Source organism: Phascolarctos cinereus, unplaced genomic scaffold, assembly GCF_003287225.1.
Source record: "Phascolarctos cinereus isolate Bilbo 61053 unplaced genomic scaffold, phaCin_HiC Scaffold_5;HRSCAF=322, whole genome shotgun sequence".
NCBI lineage: Eukaryota > Metazoa > Chordata > Mammalia > Diprotodontia > Phascolarctidae > Phascolarctos > Phascolarctos cinereus.
This window is the reverse complement of record NW_027555958.1, coordinates 445,612,317-445,629,450: the sequence shown is the minus strand read 5'-3', so window position 1 is coordinate 445,629,450 and position 17,134 is coordinate 445,612,317. Positions and strand designations below refer to the sequence as shown.

Here is a 17,134-nt window from a genome sequence, read left to right as displayed (position 1 = left end):
TCTCCAGATATGACCCCCTCATCGTCAACTCACCCTGTGCCCTCTGTCTAACTATTATCTATCTATCTATCTATCCATCCATACATATAATTTTTTTCTCTCCAACTACCCTAGTACTAACAAAGCTCTCATGAGTTATAAATATCATCTTTTCATGCAGGAATGTAAACAGTTCAACCTTAATAAGTCTCTTATGATTTCTCTTTCCTGTTTATCTCTTCATGTTCCTCTTGAGTCCTGTATTTGAAAGTCAAATTTTCTATTCAGCTCTGATCTTTTCATCAGGAATGCTTGAAAGTCCTCTGTTTCACTGAATGACCATTTTTTCCCCTGAAGGATTATACTCAGTTTTGCTGGGTAGGTGACTCTTGGTGGTTATCCCATCTCCTTTGCACTCTGGAGTATTATATTCCATGCCTTGTGGTCCTTTAATGTAGAAGCTGCTAAATCTTGTGTTATCCTGATTGTGTTTCCACAACACTTGAATTGTTTCCTTCTGGCTACTTGCAATATTTTCTTCCTGACCTGGGAACTCTGGAATTTGGCTACAACATTCCTAGGAGTTTTCCTTTGGGGATCTCTTTCAGGAGGAGATCTATGGATTCTTTCAATTTCTATTTTGCCCTCTGGTTCTAAAATATCAGGGCAGTTTTCCTTGATAATTTCTTGAAAGATGATGTCTAGGCTCTTTTTTTGATCATGACTTTCAGATAGTCCAATAATTTTTAAATTCTCTCTCCTGGATCTATTTTCCAGGTCAGTGTTGTTTTTCCAATGGGATATTTCACATTGTTTTCTAATTTTTCATTCTTTTGGATTTGTTTTACAGTGTCTTGATTTCTCATTAAGTCATTAGCTTCCAATTGCTCTATTCTAATTTTTAAGGAAGTATTTTCTTCAGTAATCTTTTGGACATCCTTTTCCATGTGGCCATTTGCTTTTTAGGGCATTCTTGTCCTCATTGGCTTTTTGGACCTCTTTTGCCATTTGGGTTAGGCTATTTTTTAAGGTGTTATTTTCTTCAGTATATTTTTGGGTCTCCTTTGTCTCTGACTTGTTTTTCATGGTTTTCTTGCATCACTGTCATTTCTCTTCCCAGTTTTTCCTCTACTTCTCTTAGTTGCTTCTCAAAATCCCTTTTGAGCTCTTCCAAGGCCTGGGACTGATTCATATTTTTCTTGGAGGCTTTGGATGTGGGAGTTTTGACTTTGTTGTCTTCTGGTTGGCTATTTTGATCTTCTTTGTCACCAAAGTAAGATAATATAGTCTGACTCTTCTTGTGAGGTTTGCTCATGATCCCAGCCAATTATTTGAGTTTTAAAGTCTTTGTTAAGGCAAGAGTCTGCTTCCAATGTGGAGAATATACTGTCCCAAGTTTTGGGGGTTTGTACAGCTGTTTTCAGAGATACCTGCAGGGACCTCTAAATTTTCAGATCTTCCAAGGTGGTATGATAAGGGGCGAGGTGTTTACTCCTTTCCTGGTCTATGAGTGACCACAAGCAGTCTCTTCTGTCTTGGAACTGTGAGGAAGGTTTTCTCTCCACAGCCACTACAAGCTCTACCACACCAGTGTTCCTTCTCACTCCAGCACCGCCACCCAGAACAGTGACCCAGATCCAAGCATGGGCAAAGCAAGAGATTCCTGCCTCAGCACTGGCAAAGAGATCCCTGCAATCCCCCTCTGATCAGCCACCCGATTCCCCTGCAGCCTCCTCCCCAGGGCTCACCTTCTGCAGTCTGCAGTCTGCAGTCTGCACTCTGGAACTGGTTCTGAGACCTAGCTCCTCTCTCACAGCAGAAAGAGACTTTTCCCTCTGACCTTCTAAGTTGTCTTTGGCATTCCTGGGTTGAGAAGTCTGGAATCCGCCACAGCTGCCCACGATTCAGTCCTCTGATGCCTGCTCCAGGTTTGCTGTGTCCTGCGCACCCACTCTGCACTGCGCTCCTCTCTCAGCCTAGCACAATATACCTTTCCGATCAACCATCCAGGCTGTCTTGGGCTGGAAATTTGCTTCACTCTGTCTTTTTGTGGGTCCTGCTGCTCTAGAATTTGTTTAGAGCCATTTTTTATAGGTATTTGGAGGGCTTTGGGGAGAGCTCAAGCAAGTCACTGCTTTCACTCTGCCCCTGCACTTTTGTCCTTACCATATCTTCTCAGTAAACGTCCCTTTGTGGAACGTAATTGATGTGAATTGGTTAAGTGATACTGAGTCACTAATTTCAAGTGATTGCTATTAGGGAGAACACACCAAAATGGGGGCTTGAGCCAACGACATTGGGACAATTCTAGAATTCTGATGAGGAGGTTTAGTCCTGCTTGGGGACTTACCTCATCTGGAAAAGTAGGAGTGGATATATGGACTCCCAGAACTAATAGGGGTACAATTAGAATCATAAAGGGGGAAAAAAATCCAGAAACAGTAAAACTTAAAATTCAGTTCAAAAGAAGGAACATGGGAAGAAAAAACATTTCCCCAGGTCATGATCTCTCATGTGTGATACCGAAGTGTCACTGAGGCTGACAGTGAAGAGAGCTTCGGAACTAAGGCAGAGGAGAAGGCAGAGATGGTGTGCCAGGGCAGGGTGGAGATTCCAGGGGGAAGGATGGAGCCTAGCCAGACTTGAGAGAAATGTGGTGAGCCTTGAGCTGGAATGGATGTTAAGACTGCATGGACTTCCAGAGATCTCTGCTTCTTCCCTTTGTCCTGGGAGGTGGGGGAGGACTTCCTATCAGCCATTTAGGGGCAGGTGACAGACTTGATGTGGTGAGACTGAGCCTCCCTGCCACACCAAGGCAGCTGGCTTTTGGAGGGTGGTCTCCAACTATATCAGTCTGCTGGGACTGGTAGTGCTCTCAAAAGAGCTGAGACCAACTTATAGGTGGCAGTGGCCATGCCAATACAGGCCAGCCAGACCACTCTTCTTGAAATGCCAACTGGCTTTCTAGTATCGCTGGGCAAAATAGAAACTCCCATTTGGTGTTTAAAAAGTTGCTTCTACCTGCTGTGATCTGGGCCAGTGCTAGGATCAACATGGCAGAAGGGGCTAGCCTAGGAGCGGAAGCAGAGACCAAATGTTTTTTCTGGCGTATAATAGATACTTAATTAATGCATATTGACTTGATTTAAAAAGGCAATCTAGAGAACCAGAGATGATTATTTTCCATATGTGTTGTCTCTATTAGCTTATGAACTTGAAAGTAGGACTGTCTTTCCTATTTGTTTCTCTAGCCCTTAGGACAGTGCACACAGTAAGCACTTACTGTATGCTTCATTCATTCATCACAAAATCTAGAGACCATCTCTAACCTGCCCTCCTCTTCTGGATCAGCCCCAAAGTCCAGAGCTGGGACCCTAAACACACATCCTTCTCTCCATCTTGGGAGCCCCCCACCCATAATTAACAGTCATCACATATCCTCCTATAGGCTTTTTTTGGGGGTGAGGCAATTGGGGTTAAGTGACTTGCCCAAGGTCACACAGCTAATAAGTGTCAAGTGTCCGGTCTGAGACCGAATTTGAGCTCAGGTCCTCCTGACTGCAGGGCCGGTGCTCTATCCACTGAGCCACCTAGCTACCCTGAAAGATTTTTTTTTTGGTGACTCTATAGGCTTAACAGCAGTACAGGTGTCAATTCAGGGTGCTTATATTACAGCAGCGCCCCAAGTGTTATGGGGTATATGTTAAGAGTCACCTGAAAAAAAGGCACCTGCACCATGTACCTGTGTCACGTGAATTTTCTCATCTAGAATATTTAGATTCTTTTGAAGCCATGGGTGCTCAGCATTTCCCCTCTTCTTTTTCCTGCTCTCTCTAGGTGCCAGAGAAATGGAGAAGTGTAGGTTAGTTGGGGAGTCAAATTGCCCAGAACTATAGACATGAAGGGAGGTGTAGAGAATCGTCAGGAGCACAGAACTTTTGTCTGGGGATCAAGTGGGAAGTGAAGGCTGTCTCCCCAAGAGTGGGGCTGGGGAGGCACTCCCAGCTCATGCTGAGACATTTCCCTCATGTGCCTTTCTGCCTTTGGGACTGGAAGGGTGCTAGAAAGCCTTCTAAAAATGGCCCCTGGGTCCACGTGTTTTCTGGGTGAAAGAAAGTGGTATTGGAATACAGAACACCTCTCCTGTAGAAGCTGAGGTTTCAGACCTTCCTAGGAGAGGCTAGGCTCAGCTGCTAGGGGGGTGATATTTTTTACTTTTGCTTCTATTCTGTGGTGCTAAGAAATAACATGAGAATGTCATCCTTTTGGGTCGTGTAAAGTTGGGAAAGAAAGAGGCATCTCACAAGGGTGGGGTGAGGAGGGATTTCAGGAAAACAGAAGCGAGCAAAAAACACCTGCAAAAAGGGACTGAGATGTATCTTAGGGTTGGAGTGCCACCTGGTGGTTGATGCCGAGATATTGCCCTCCAAGTTGGTAGTTCAGCCGTCTCTGTGTGTGTGTGTGTGTGTGTGTGTGTGTGTGTGTGTGTGTGTGTGTGTGTGTGTGTGTGTGTACGTGTGCCTACACTCATTTGTGTACACGTGGTTTTCCTACAGTATAATGTAAGGTCCTTGAGGGCAAGGACTGTCTCATTTGTATTTGTTTCCCCCCGGGCCAAGAACACAGCAGGTACTTAATAAATGCTTGTTGAATTGAACCCCTACTTTACATATGAGGAGACTGAGGCTAGGAGCAGACAGGTTACTTTTTGAGGTCACCCACTTAGTGATTATCTGAGATAGGATTTGAAGTTATGACTGTCAACAACAACAAACATTTATTTTTTATTTTATTTTTTTTTTAGGCAATTGGGGTTAAGTGACTTGCCCAGGGTCACGCAGATGGGAAGTGTCATGTGTTTGGTCTGAGGCTGGATTTGGGCTCAGATCCTCCTGACTTCAGGGCCAGTGCTCTATCCACGCCACCTAGCTGCCCCAACATTTATTAAGCACCTACTGTGTACCAGGCACTGTGCCAAGTGCTAGGGATACAAAGAACAGTGAGGGGGCAGTCTCAAACAGCTATGTCTGAACAAGCCACAGACAGGATAAACAAGGACATAATCAATAGAGGGAATCCTTCCTGTAGAAGGCAGGATTTGAGCTGGGACCTGAAGGAAGCCAGAAGGCAGACATGAGGAGGGAGGGCACATCGGGCAGGGGCACAGCCACAGAAAATGACTGGAGTCTGGAGATGCAACATCGTGTGAGAGGAACAATAACACCAGAGCCGCCTTGTGCCTGGGCCTCTCCCTCTGTCTCACTCATCCCAGTCTGTCTCTGACCAGCCATTTGTATGTGGTTCCTGCCCCCATCCCCATTAAACTGAGCACTTGGGTTCTCTGGGCCACACAGTAGGTGCTTAATGAATGCTTGTCTTAAATGGGACACTCCATGGTGCCACCCCCGACGGCTGATGCCTGATCCTGATACCTCCTCCTCTCCCTGACTCCCTACCCCCAGAGCCTGGGGGCCTATGTTCTCAAATTCATTCACCAAGGGTGATGAAAGCTTAGAGTTAGAAGCTGTGGGAAGATCCCCAGTCCCCAAGTCAGGAGAGGTGTCACCGGTTCTTCAGCCCTGCACGTACCTGCCTATTGACCCCTCTTCCATCCCTCTATTGCCCAACCTGTGCTTGAAGACACTTCCCAGGAAAGCCCATTCCTCATAGGCCAATCTTGGCTTCGCCCTTTCAGGCAGCCTGGTTTCCACCTCCTCCCACATCTCTACCCCATGGAACTGGGGCTCACCAAATTAGCTTCTGATTTAGTGTAGACACTAGGCTTGGTCGGCTGGAGGCCACGACTCTGGGGCTCCAGGGATCTGGCAGCCTCAGGCTTGAGCCCAGCCCGTCTAGAATTTCATCTTACTCTGTTTAGCTCATTATTCTAGGCGGTCATTCACTGAGCTGGCCATCCCTCCCAGCTCTGGGGCATCTGCACATCTGGTGAGCGAGCACAAATCCTATGCTTTTTTCCAAGCCACTGACCATGTTAAAAGAACCAAGGTCACACACATCCCCGGGGTACTCCGTGAGGCTCGCCGCCAAACCAGCACCGATGTCTGAAGACGAATGACCCTTTGGGCCCAAACATTCACCTACTTCCAAACCTATCCAACTGGCCTTCCTGCCCATTACTGCAAATTCTCTGGGTCCCCTTCATCTCCCTCCAAAGTTACTGTTTGCAGATGGGGAAAGACACTTGGAAGTTTTGACTGGGTCCAAGTTTTGACTTGGGTCTTCCCAAGAAGAGCTGGGATTTTTCCTCAGAGCCTGTGGTAGGCTGGACTCTCCTCACAGTGCAGGGAGCTGGGCTGCAGAGTTGGTTTCTGGCCCTCAGAGGGTCACGTGGGAGTGTGCAAAACTCTTGGAGCTAAGTGCGATCCAGGAGTTCCCAGCAGGGGTCTGAGGAGATGCAGACAGGCTCTCAGGCTGCCCTTTCCCCCCAGGATTTTCAGGGTTCAGGGTGGACAATGTACTGGGCTAACTCCCCTTGTCTGGGAACAGGCAGCATGGTGTGGAGGTGGAGACACTGAGGAGGTGGGCAGTTGGTGGGGTGTGTTACATGGGCATGGCTAGCTAGTGAATAGCTATGGGAAAGAAGAGTCGGGAGCCTCGTGTGTATGAAACCCAATTATTCAAATTTATTAACATCCAGAATTATGCAATGACGCTGCAGTCTCATAACAAGTAGAAAACAGACGCGTGGCATACAGCGCGCACCCACCCAACAGCACAACACCCACAAGGCAGAAATGAACACTGGGCTCCTCCGACAGAGTGACCCTGAGTGCGGGGTCAGGGGGTGGGACTCTGCCCACCCCCTCCACTGACCGGGCAGGCCCAGGGTGCTCCCCTGAGTGAGGAGGAGGAGAGGAAGGGGGATGCGACTAGGTACACCAAGTCCAGTAGTCTGGCCACATTGGTTCATGAAGACACCCTGAAATTGAACACTGGCTGTGATGATGAATTCCTACAAAACAGCTACAGGTGGGTGCAGGATGCCGGGGTCGCTGAGAGGCTGCCTCGTCCTGTGTGGTGAAAGTGTGCTTCCCCAGGGCAGCCCTGGGATGCTGACCAGTGTGGGGGCTGGGCTCTGGATTGTGCTCTTCCCTGTATGTTTGGGGCACTCAGAGAGGGCCCTGCCCAGGCCTGGCTCCACTGCCCGCCAAGCAGAGGGCAGCGAGAGGAGGCACCCTAGCTCCTGCCCTACCTGCCTCTGGCTGCGATCAGGGAGGAATGGTATTTTTAATCTCTGCAAACACGGGGGTGATGGGAAACGCCCTCTCAGGGTCTCCCCAGATGCTTCATCAGTACCAGGCTGTAATTTTTAAACACACATTGGAATAGATGATTGGAGCTATTTCCCTTCTCCCCAGGTCCCCCCCTCCTGCCCCCCTCCCCTCCCCCCAACAGCTGTGGCACCTAAAAAAAGGCCTTCAAGGAAAACCAAAGACAAAACAGAATAAAATTAGTGGTGGTTCCCTGCAGCTGCAGGGAACCAGAGCTTCTCCCAGAGCGGTAGCAGCCCCTGCCTGCCCGCCCCCAGCGGACCCTGGGTGTGGGGCTGCTCCCCGGAGGGGGTGACTCCCCAGGAGGAAAGGCATCTTCTGTTTATTTGTATCAACAAGAGTAAACACAAAGAAAAGGATCAGAAAGTGAAAGTCCCCAGCCAAGCCCAGAGCGTGGACCCTTTCACCGTCCACGAAGAAGGGAAATCAGAAGAGGTTACAAAACCCACCCGGCTACCCCTACTGAACTGAGTACAAAAAGGTGGCTCTGCCCACCCGCCCACCCAGGGAGAAGCAGCATGAGGAACTGTGGGGGCGCCAGACGCCCCCCCCCCAGACACGTTTGGCTCTGGGGTTTGGGGGTAAGGTCCTGGGACGCTGTGGTCTGAGCCTGGGCCGCTGCCGCCACATAGGAGGGCAGGGTGATGGTCTCTATGGCTCAGAGAGCGGCTCCTGACACCCCTGCGGGCCCCGGGACAGGATGGGGATGAGGGTGAGGACGAGGACGACTGAGTGAGCAAGCGGCGGTTACGTTGCATAGTGATCGAAGCTGCCCAGGTACTCCAGCGCCGCTCGGTAGCACAGTTGGTACTGGTCCTGGGGGTGCAGGAGGAAGGAGATGAGGAGTGGTTACGGCCCTGCTCAGAGGGTCCTCTGAGGCAGGCAGACCCCCCCCCACCAGGAGCTGGCCCCCCAGCAAGGGGAGCTCACCATGGCCCCAGGCAGCCCCTCACCTCCCCCAATCCAACTGATGCTGCCGCTGCCCTCCGGAGCCTGGCAAAGCCAGTCTCCTCTTCCTCAGGGTAAACACTCCTAGGTCTTTCAACTGGTCATCACATAATATAAAGGTCCCTTCCCACCCTGGCTGCCTCTGCAGCTGATCCCTAATACCCAGAGCTGACCCCCAGCCTCCAGGCAAGGTCTGACGTGGGCAGAGGACAGAGGGCCCCTCACTCCTGGAATCTCTGCCTCTTGGTGTGGCCTAAGATACCCCTGGTCTTTCTGGGGGCCACTGCTCCCCTTGCTACTACTGTCCTACTGAGCTCACAGGCCATTAGGACCCCTGGATCTTTTTTTAAGCATGCTCCTTTGCGGATCTCCATGCTCACATCAGACTTGACGTCGATCCGTACAGAACTTCATCTTGGTGGATCCCGCCACCCTCCCCAAGGGACCCCACCTGCCCAGGCGCCTGTACCTCTGTCTGCACCATGGCGGGTCTCTGTGTGCGCAGGGTCTTCACGGTCTGGAACATGTCCACCACACCCTCGTAACGCATGCGCTCCAGGACGATGCTCAGCGTGATAAAGACACCGGTGCGGCCAACCCCAGCGCTGCAAGGGGGGCAGCTCCAGGCTCAGGCGTCCTCCTCCCAAGCCTGGCCCTTCCCCCCTCACCCCAGCCTGGTCCCCCCGCCCAGGGCCCACCTGCAGTGCACGGTGATGGGCCCGTCCTGGCCAAACTGCTCCTTGGTCTTGTGAACCTGGCCAATGAAGTCGATGAAGCCCTCGCCGGTCTTGGGCACCCCCTGCTCTGGCCAGTCTGTGAACTGGAACTGGCGGATCGTCCTCGACTGGCCGTCCTGAGGGCAACGAGGGCAGGTGTGACAGAAAGCCCTCCCAGTGGCTGTCCCTGGGCATCTCGTTCTCCCCCCAGGCTGGGGGGCACATGGGAACCCATGTACGTGATTGGGGAAAACAACCAAGGCCCAGCAGGCTGAGGAGGGGGCTCAAATCTTCGTCACCCCACAGGCTGCAGGGCCTGGCACTGGCCGGACCTCAGCTCTGGGCCATCGGGCACTCACACCCACTGTACAGATGAGAGAGCTGAGACCGCAAAGAAAATTAGAGCCTAAAGGAAATGTGAGGAGGGACAGCTTCTGGTGGCTGGGCCTCATTTTCTGTGCCTGTGCAGTGGGGAACAGCTGATGCTCGTGCTGACGTGACCATCACACGCCGGGACTCCCAAGAGCAGATGGCAGGGGTGTGGGGGTGATCTGGCAGGCCCACAGAGCGAGGCACCCCAGCCGCCATCAGACTCACCAGGCCTCGGGGGCAGCCTGTCAGTGAGGGTCAGAGCAGGGACGAGAGCCGGGGCCTGGCTCCCCCTGGCACGTTCTGTGTAGCCCGATACAACCTGGCAGAACTGACCACTGGTCTAGGGGTCAGCCTGGCACCACGCTGGGGAAGCTTGGGATGTCCCAGAGGGGAGGGGGTGGGGGTCCTGTTCTGGACATGGGGAGTGGGAGCTGCCCAGGGCAAGTCAAGCAGCAGCTGGTGATAAAGCCCTGGAGCTCAGGAGGTCAGGGAGGACAGAGATGAGGGGACTCGTTGGCCAAGTGACAGAACTTGGATCCGGGCGAGCTGATGAGATGGCTTGTCAATCTCAGAGAAGGACACCCAGGGAGGGAGGGACGGAGAAGAGGAGGTCAGAGCCAGGGAGCTGTGTCGCAGACAACCAGGGGAAGGTGATGGGCAGTGTCAGAGGCTGCAGAGGTGCCCCGGAGAACGAGGATGGAGAAGAGGTCATGGGATCTGGCAACTAGGAGATTACTGGAGAGGGTGGGTTTGGTGGAAGGATGAGGTCAGAAGCCAGACCTTGGGGGCAGCTGGTGGGGACGTGAGGGTTTTCACCAATGGGGAGACCTGGGCATGTCTAGGGAGAAGGTGAAGATTACAGAGGGAGAGGGGACGGCAGAGAGGGTGATGTGCAGGAGGAGGGGGTGAGCCCATGGCACACGTGAGAGGCAAGAAGTGCCATCTCTTCCTGCGACAAGAGTGAAGGAAGAAAGCTTAGTCACTTCTGCCTCCGTAACACCTCCCTGAGTCACCCCCTCCTCTCCAGCCACCCACCGGGAGAGGATGGCCTCAGCCGAGAGGGCATGGGTGAGCATGGGCAGAGTCCAGACTGGGAGCAGCGTGGGAGGGGCTGGCGCAGACTGAGACAGGACTGGTCCTGATGGGACAAGGGGGTGAGATATCCAAGGGAGGAGGGGAGGCAGGACAGGGGAGGCCCAAAGACAGATGGGTGATGGGAGGGGGAAGCAGAGGAATTCCAGAGTTCTGTCTCATGCCCAGGAACCCTGGAACGCTCTCCCTCCTCATCTGCACCTCTCGGCTCAAATGCCCCTTGTACAGGAAGCCTCCCTGATTCCCCTCTGCGATTCTCTCCCATGGGTCCTGTCTCTGTGTCGTTTGCATGTCACCTTCCCCATTGGACTGGAAGCTCCCTGAGGGCAGGAGCTGTCCTTTACCTCTCTCTGTCTCCCCAGCACAGAGCCTGGCACATTAATAAACGCTTGTGAACTTGCCTTGATGTCTGCGCGTGGCTGAGGGCAAGGACAGCGTGAGTCCTGCGAGGCCTCGGTGAGTGAATGAAAACAATGGGGCGGGGAGGGAGACGGGGAGCCAGGGACTGACGTACTCGGGGCCCCCCAGGGAGCAGCCCCCAGGCCCAGCAGGGAAGGACGGGAAGCCTGGGACTACCAGGGGAAGGAGGGTGAGCTGCACAGCTGGCACTGGGAGGTGCCACCCTGGGCCAGGCACATACCCTGGCATCCGTGACCTTGAACTCTCGTAGGATGTACTGGGGCATGTTGTACTCAGCCATTGGATCCACCACAAAATACTGGTAGCGAGCAGAGCGTTCAGCTGGCCAGTACTGATGGCACTTTTCCTGGGGGAGGGTAGGGGTCAGAGAAAGAATCAGGGCCCAGGGCAGAGGCAGAGCAGCCCCGGGGGCAGAGATGGGGCCCAGGGCTCAGCCATAACAGCAGGGGGGCAGAGATGGGGCCCAGGGACTCAGTCATAACAGCAGGGGGGCAGAGAGGGGGCCGGGGCTCAGCCATAACAGCAGGGGGGCAGAGAGGGGGCCGGGGCTCAGCCATAACAGCCGAGTGAGTTGGGGCAGAGACAGGCCAGGGCTCAGCCAGAGCACCCTAGGGGACCAAGAAGGGTCCAGTGTGGGGAGGGAGAGAACATGAGTCTCACCCGCCCCATCTCCCGAAGCTTGGTCAGCATCACCACAATAGTGGAGTTGTGTTCCCAGAGCATCCGCCAGAAGTCCTCCGTGCTCTCAGCCAGCGGCCCCTGCGTGGCGATGTAGGCTTTCTGCTGCCTGGGACAGGGAAAGGGGCGTCACGTGCACTGGCACCTGGTGTCCAAGGTCTGTACCTGGGCTTTGCCTTTTTGACTCGGACTCATGCCCCCCAATCCTCCCCACTAAAAAAACCCAAGCAGTGTCTTGTTCAGTTCTCTCCCAATTCCTCCCTATTGAGGTCTGAGAGCGAGAATCCAAGTTTTTCTTCCTGGCATTCAAAGCCTCCTGTACACAGCTGCTTCCTCCTTCTGCAGGCCATCCCTACAGGCCAGGCAGGCCCTGGTGCCCCCATGAAGGTAGTGGCCCAGCCCCACTGACCTGTATCCATCGATGAAGCTGGCATTGATGTAGTCTGAGCCCTCCACACCCCGAATGGGCTGCAGGCACACACGGGTCAGCTCGTATGGCATGATATTCACCAGCCGGTTCTTGAATTTGTTGCAGGGAAGGTTGGCGCTGATGAATCGTGAAGTGTGGGCCTTGGAGCTTGCCAACAGCTGTGGGCCCGAGAGGGTTCAGTCAGGGGGCTCTCTGCCCCTTGGAAGCAGAGATGGGCCTGGGCCAGGCCCCAGCAGAGTGAGACGGAGCCCCTCAAGAGCAGAGCTGGTGCTTCAAGGGGACCCTCTAGGGTCTAGGACGAAGGAGGTCTCTGGTGGAGGGCCCTAGGGCTCTGTGCTCGGGGTTATCAATGACTTGGACAAAGGAAGTAAGGATGCCAAAAGATCATGTCTGACCAGACTATTAGCTTGACTCTCAGAAGATGAAATCCAAGAGGCACAAATGTAAAGTCTTACACTTGGGAAGGCGTGGTTAGGAGGCTTTTGAGGGGCTGCTGGCTTTCTGAGTCAGCAGCATGGGGACCCAGCCACTAAGGAAGCCTAGGCCTTGGTATTTAATGGGAGGGAGAAGCAGGAGGCCAGGGTCCCATCCCACAGTTCTCAGCCCACGTCTGGGGGACTGCTGGGTGGTGAAGTAGAGTGTCCAGAAGATGGAGGCCAGGTTGGGGAAGGGCCTGTCATAGAGGTGGACTGAGGGTGTTTAGCCTGGAGAAGATAAAGCTGGGGGAGGGGGGGAAGGGGGTGAGACATGGGAGCCGTGTTCAAGCCTCTGCAGGGAAAAGATGAGACTCCTCCTGTTTGAACCCTGAAGGCAGAGCCAGGAGCAGGTGGGGGCACCATCTGGGGAGCTGCGGGACCAGATGCCTGCCTCCGGGGTCCCTGACAGCTCGGAGACTCTGAGGGGGAACAGACAGCAGCGCCAGGGCGCTGGCCTCGCCCTGGCGTTCCACCCACCTTGAACTCCAGCTCCATGGCAGTCACACTTTCCCCAGGCGGCACCTGGCCCAGCTTCTGGATGTGGGCGTAGAGGCTTCGGGCTGGCACCTCTGTGTGGCCACATGTGGCTGCTTCCAGGAGGGCCTCGTGGATGAAGACGTACTGGTCCTCCGTCTGTACCATGTAGTTGCGCTGTGAGCGCATGCATGTCACATGCCCATAGATGTCCACGGTCTTCTCATGCTTCATGCGCTCCAGCATGGCGTCTGTGACGATGAAGCAGCCCGTGCGGCCCACACCAGCACTAGGGGACACACAAGGATTAGGCTCCGGCTTGGAAATGTAACTCCTCTGATCCCGGGCCCTCAGCCTGGGCCTAAATCCGTGGATTTAAGCCCAGACAGGTCTCAATGGACCTGGGTTCTGGGCAGAATCGATTCAGATGAAATGTTATAGGAGAGATGTAAAGTCCTATACTTGGGATAAAGAAAGTCAACTCAATACAACACAGAGGGAGGCGGGGCTGGAAAGTACTGTCTGAAAGAAGATCTGGGGGTATTAGTGGGATGCAAGACCAATGAAACAGCAGTGTGATGGGGCTGCCAAGAAAACTCACGAGCCTCGGACTCGTTAACAGAGAGCCAGAGCTTCCAGCCCTGAGCAGGTGATGGTCCCTCTGCCCAGGCCCTGGGTTCAGGAAGGTAATTGCTAAGCTGGAGTGTCCAGAGGAGGGCAACCAGAATGGGGAAGGGGCCAGACTCCATGTTGTAGGAGAATCTGTTAAAGGAACTGAGGATGTGTAGCCCAGAGAGAAGATTCAGGAGAGACAGAAGTGCCGCCTGCAGGTTGTCGAAGGACCGTTGTGTGCAGGAGGGCTCAGCTTCATCCCGTCTCATCCCAGAGGACAGACCACAGAGGGCAATGAGGGACAGCCATCCTGGTGTGGGTTGGACTGCTTTAAGAGGTGATGAGCTCCCCTAGCTCCCCAACACTACATGTCTTCCAGCCTCTTTCGGGAGAGCGTGTCCAGGTAGAGGATGGAATAACTAGACTGAAGCCCCTTCTATCTGGGAGCTCGGGGACACTGGACTGGGTACCAGACACCTGAGTTCGAATGCTACCTCTGCCCCTTACCAGCTGTGCAGCCTGATGGTTTTCTCATCTGTAACATGGACCCCAGCCCCACAGAACGTGAGGGGGGCTCTCGAGCTGACAGTGCCAGTCACAGCCTCCTCACTGTCCTGGGTGCTAGGCTATCCATCCAGTCCACTCTAAAGTGCATGCCTGCTCCTAGGGACCCCCTTCTCAAAAACCAGTTGGCCTGCCTCACTTCCCAGCCTACTCATACTGGACAATTCTTGAGCAGCTCCCATCCTGCTCCCCCGTCTCTGTCTGCTCACACTGTCTTCTCCAAGCGTGGGCATTATCACTTCCTGCAGAGGTCAGACCTCCCTTGACCCTCTCCCTGAGATGGGTCTCAGCACCTGCCTCACTCTTCATCCCATCCAAGGGCTCTCTAGGATGCCCCCTTCTCTCTGCTGACTGGTGGCTCATACCTTGACTATCTCAGTAGCTGCTGGGGCGGGTATCTGCCTGCTGAGCCTCTCCCCACTCCAGCCCATCCTCCATGCAGCCATCAAAGTGAGGTCACGTCGCCTCCCACTACTCAATAAATGCCAGGGGCTCCTTACTGCTTCCAGGATCAAAGATAAAGCATTCTGTTTGACACTCAAAGCCCTTTCCAACCTAGGGGTCCCAGTCTTCCTATATCTCATTCCTCCACAAGTACTCCTGGACCCGGTGACCCTGGCCTCCTGGCTGTTCCATCTCTCAGCTCCCGGCCTAGAATGCTCTCCCCTCCTCTGCTCTGACTGCTGACCTCCTTGGCTTCTTTCTAAGTCCTAACTAAAATCCTGCCTTTTGCTGAAAGCCTTTCCTATCCCCTCTTAATTCTATTTTTACTTTTTTGCTTTTTGGTGAGGCAGTTGGGGTCAAGTGACTTGCCCAGGGTCACACAGCTAGTAAGTATCAAGTGTCTGAGGCCAGATTTGAACTCAGGTCCTCCTGACTCCAAGGCTGAAGCTCTATCCACTGCACCACCTGGCTGCCCTGCCCCTCTTAATTCTAGTGCTGCTCCTTTTTAAATTATTCTCTAGTTTTCCTGTACGTAGCTTATTTGCTACATACTTGTTTTCTTGTTGTTAGACTGTGAGCTCCTTAAGGGCAAGGACTAGCTTTTGCCACTCTTTGAGTCCCCAGCACTTAGTATGATGCCCGGCACATAGTGAGGGTTTAATAAACGTTTGCTGACTGTCCAACTTATCTGTCTGAATCATGCTGAATCCCCCCGCAGAAGGCAAGCTCCCTGACAACAGGATTGGGTTTGTTTTCATCTTTACCTTTCTAGCACCAAGGACAGGGGCCTGGCACAGAGAAGGGGCTTCATAGCAGCCCTTTTCTGAAATGAAGAAAGCTGAATACCTGGAAAGTCCTTGTTCATGGTTAGTCTGCACCAACGTGAACAACAATGACTGTACACTACCTAATTAAAGGATCTGGGGCCATATCTACCAAAGTACTAAGAGGCCGCTTGACAGAGTCTGACAACGGCATCAGACTTCACATAGAGGAACGAAAGGTCAATAATTTAAAGAAAACAATGAGGAAAGGCAGAAAAGAAAGGAACGTAGCATTACCTGATTTGAAATCATATTACGAAGAAGTAATCTGCAGAACTATTTAGTTAAAAAATAGAAAAGGAGATCTCGGTGGCACAGGTTAAACATTAAACAATCAGCAAACAGTGTCAGGAACTAGGCTAAGCTGTGGTAAGCACAGAAGTATAGGAATACCATCACCCAGCATTCAGGAAACTCAAAAACACAAACTATGGGAGGGAGGGGAGAAAGGTGGATTTCCCTTTTTTTGACAAGAACCACTGGCAAAACTACAAAGCAGTTTGGCACAAACTAGGTTTAGAAAAGCATCTCGCACCATATACTATAATAATCTCCACATGGACTATAAAATATACACAAGGTCACATCTTTAAAAAATTAGAAAACCAAAGCAGCAGGTAGCTTCCACAACTATGATGAGGGAAGAATTCTGAACCAAAGGTATAGGAAATTGTAAAAATTCATGGATTTATAGATGGAAGGAGGTTTAGAGATTCATTAACCCAATCCTCTTATTTTACAGATGGGGAAACTGAGGCCTAGAGAGGTTAAGTGACTTGCCTAGAATCACACAGCTAGCAGGTGAGATTTGAACTCAAGTCCTGATTCTAAACCTAGTGCTTTTCCCATTGTGCCATGCCAATAAAGAGACTATTTCAATTACATAAAATTTTAAAGTGTTGCTGCCTGAGCAAAATCAATGTGGATAGAGTAGAGTAAGAAGAGAAAATGCTGAGTGAGAAAAATCTTGGCATGACACAATATACCATTGACAAAAGTCATATCCAGGTTACACAGGAAACCGACACAAATACCCAAGTCCAAGAGGAGTTCCCCCAACTGATTAAGTGGTCAAGGGGCCATGAGCAAATAGCTTTGAAAAGATAAATTACAAAGATGAAAAACACCAAAAATGCTCCACATCACTAATAGGGAAATGCAAATTAAAACAACTCTAGTGTTCCATCTCTCACACTCATCAGAATGGCAAAGATGAAAAAAAAAAAAGGAAATAACCCACGTTGCAAAAGGTATGGCAAGCGAGACACTAATACATTGTTGGTGGAATTGTGAACTGCTCCAGATATTCTGGAAAACATGGAATTATGTAAGAAAAGTCAGTGAACTGTCCATAACTTTTGACTCAGTGAGTTGCTAGGCACAGACCCCAAGGAGGTAAATGACAGAAAGAAGTCTACATAACAAGATATTCATGGCAGGCTTTTTTTTTTTTTGTGGCAGCAAAAAAAACTGGAAACAAAGAGTGTCCACCAACTGGGAAAGGGCTTTAACAAACTCTGGTATAGGGAGGTAACAGAATACTTCCTGACTTCCCTCGAGACTCAGTTCAACCCCGCTCTCTCCAGTAGACTTCCTGGTGCCAGCTGTTGGCGCCCCGACCTTCTGTCTTCACCTCAGAGGTACACAGGTTTTTACCCCCATCACCCCCCAAACAGAATGTAAGGTCTCCTGGGGCCAGGAGTGGTTTTTGCCTTTCTTTGTATCCCCAGGCTTATTGCCTTGCACACAGTAGGTGCTTAATAAATGCTTATTGTCTGATGGCAGCAGAAGAAACCATATGAAGAATTTTAAG

The 17,134-nt window shown here is 51.9% G+C and overlaps 1 protein-coding gene across 1 annotated transcript in view; it reads right to left on the bottom strand.

The window, feature by feature from the left end:
- Positions 1 to 7,445: 7,445 nt before the first annotated feature.
- Positions 7,446 to 17,134, bottom strand: part of PTPRF (protein tyrosine phosphatase receptor type F) — a 101,115-nt gene continuing 91,426 nt past the window's right edge. The window contains 7 exon segments of the mRNA XM_078156594.1: positions 7,446 to 8,087; positions 8,689 to 8,824; positions 8,918 to 9,072; positions 11,040 to 11,165; positions 11,480 to 11,606; positions 11,907 to 12,085; positions 12,881 to 13,166. Coding sequence (XP_078012720.1) covers positions 8,019 to 8,087; positions 8,689 to 8,824; positions 8,918 to 9,072; positions 11,040 to 11,165; positions 11,480 to 11,606; positions 11,907 to 12,085; positions 12,881 to 13,166 — 1,078 coding nt within the window. The 3' untranslated portion in view covers positions 7,446 to 8,018.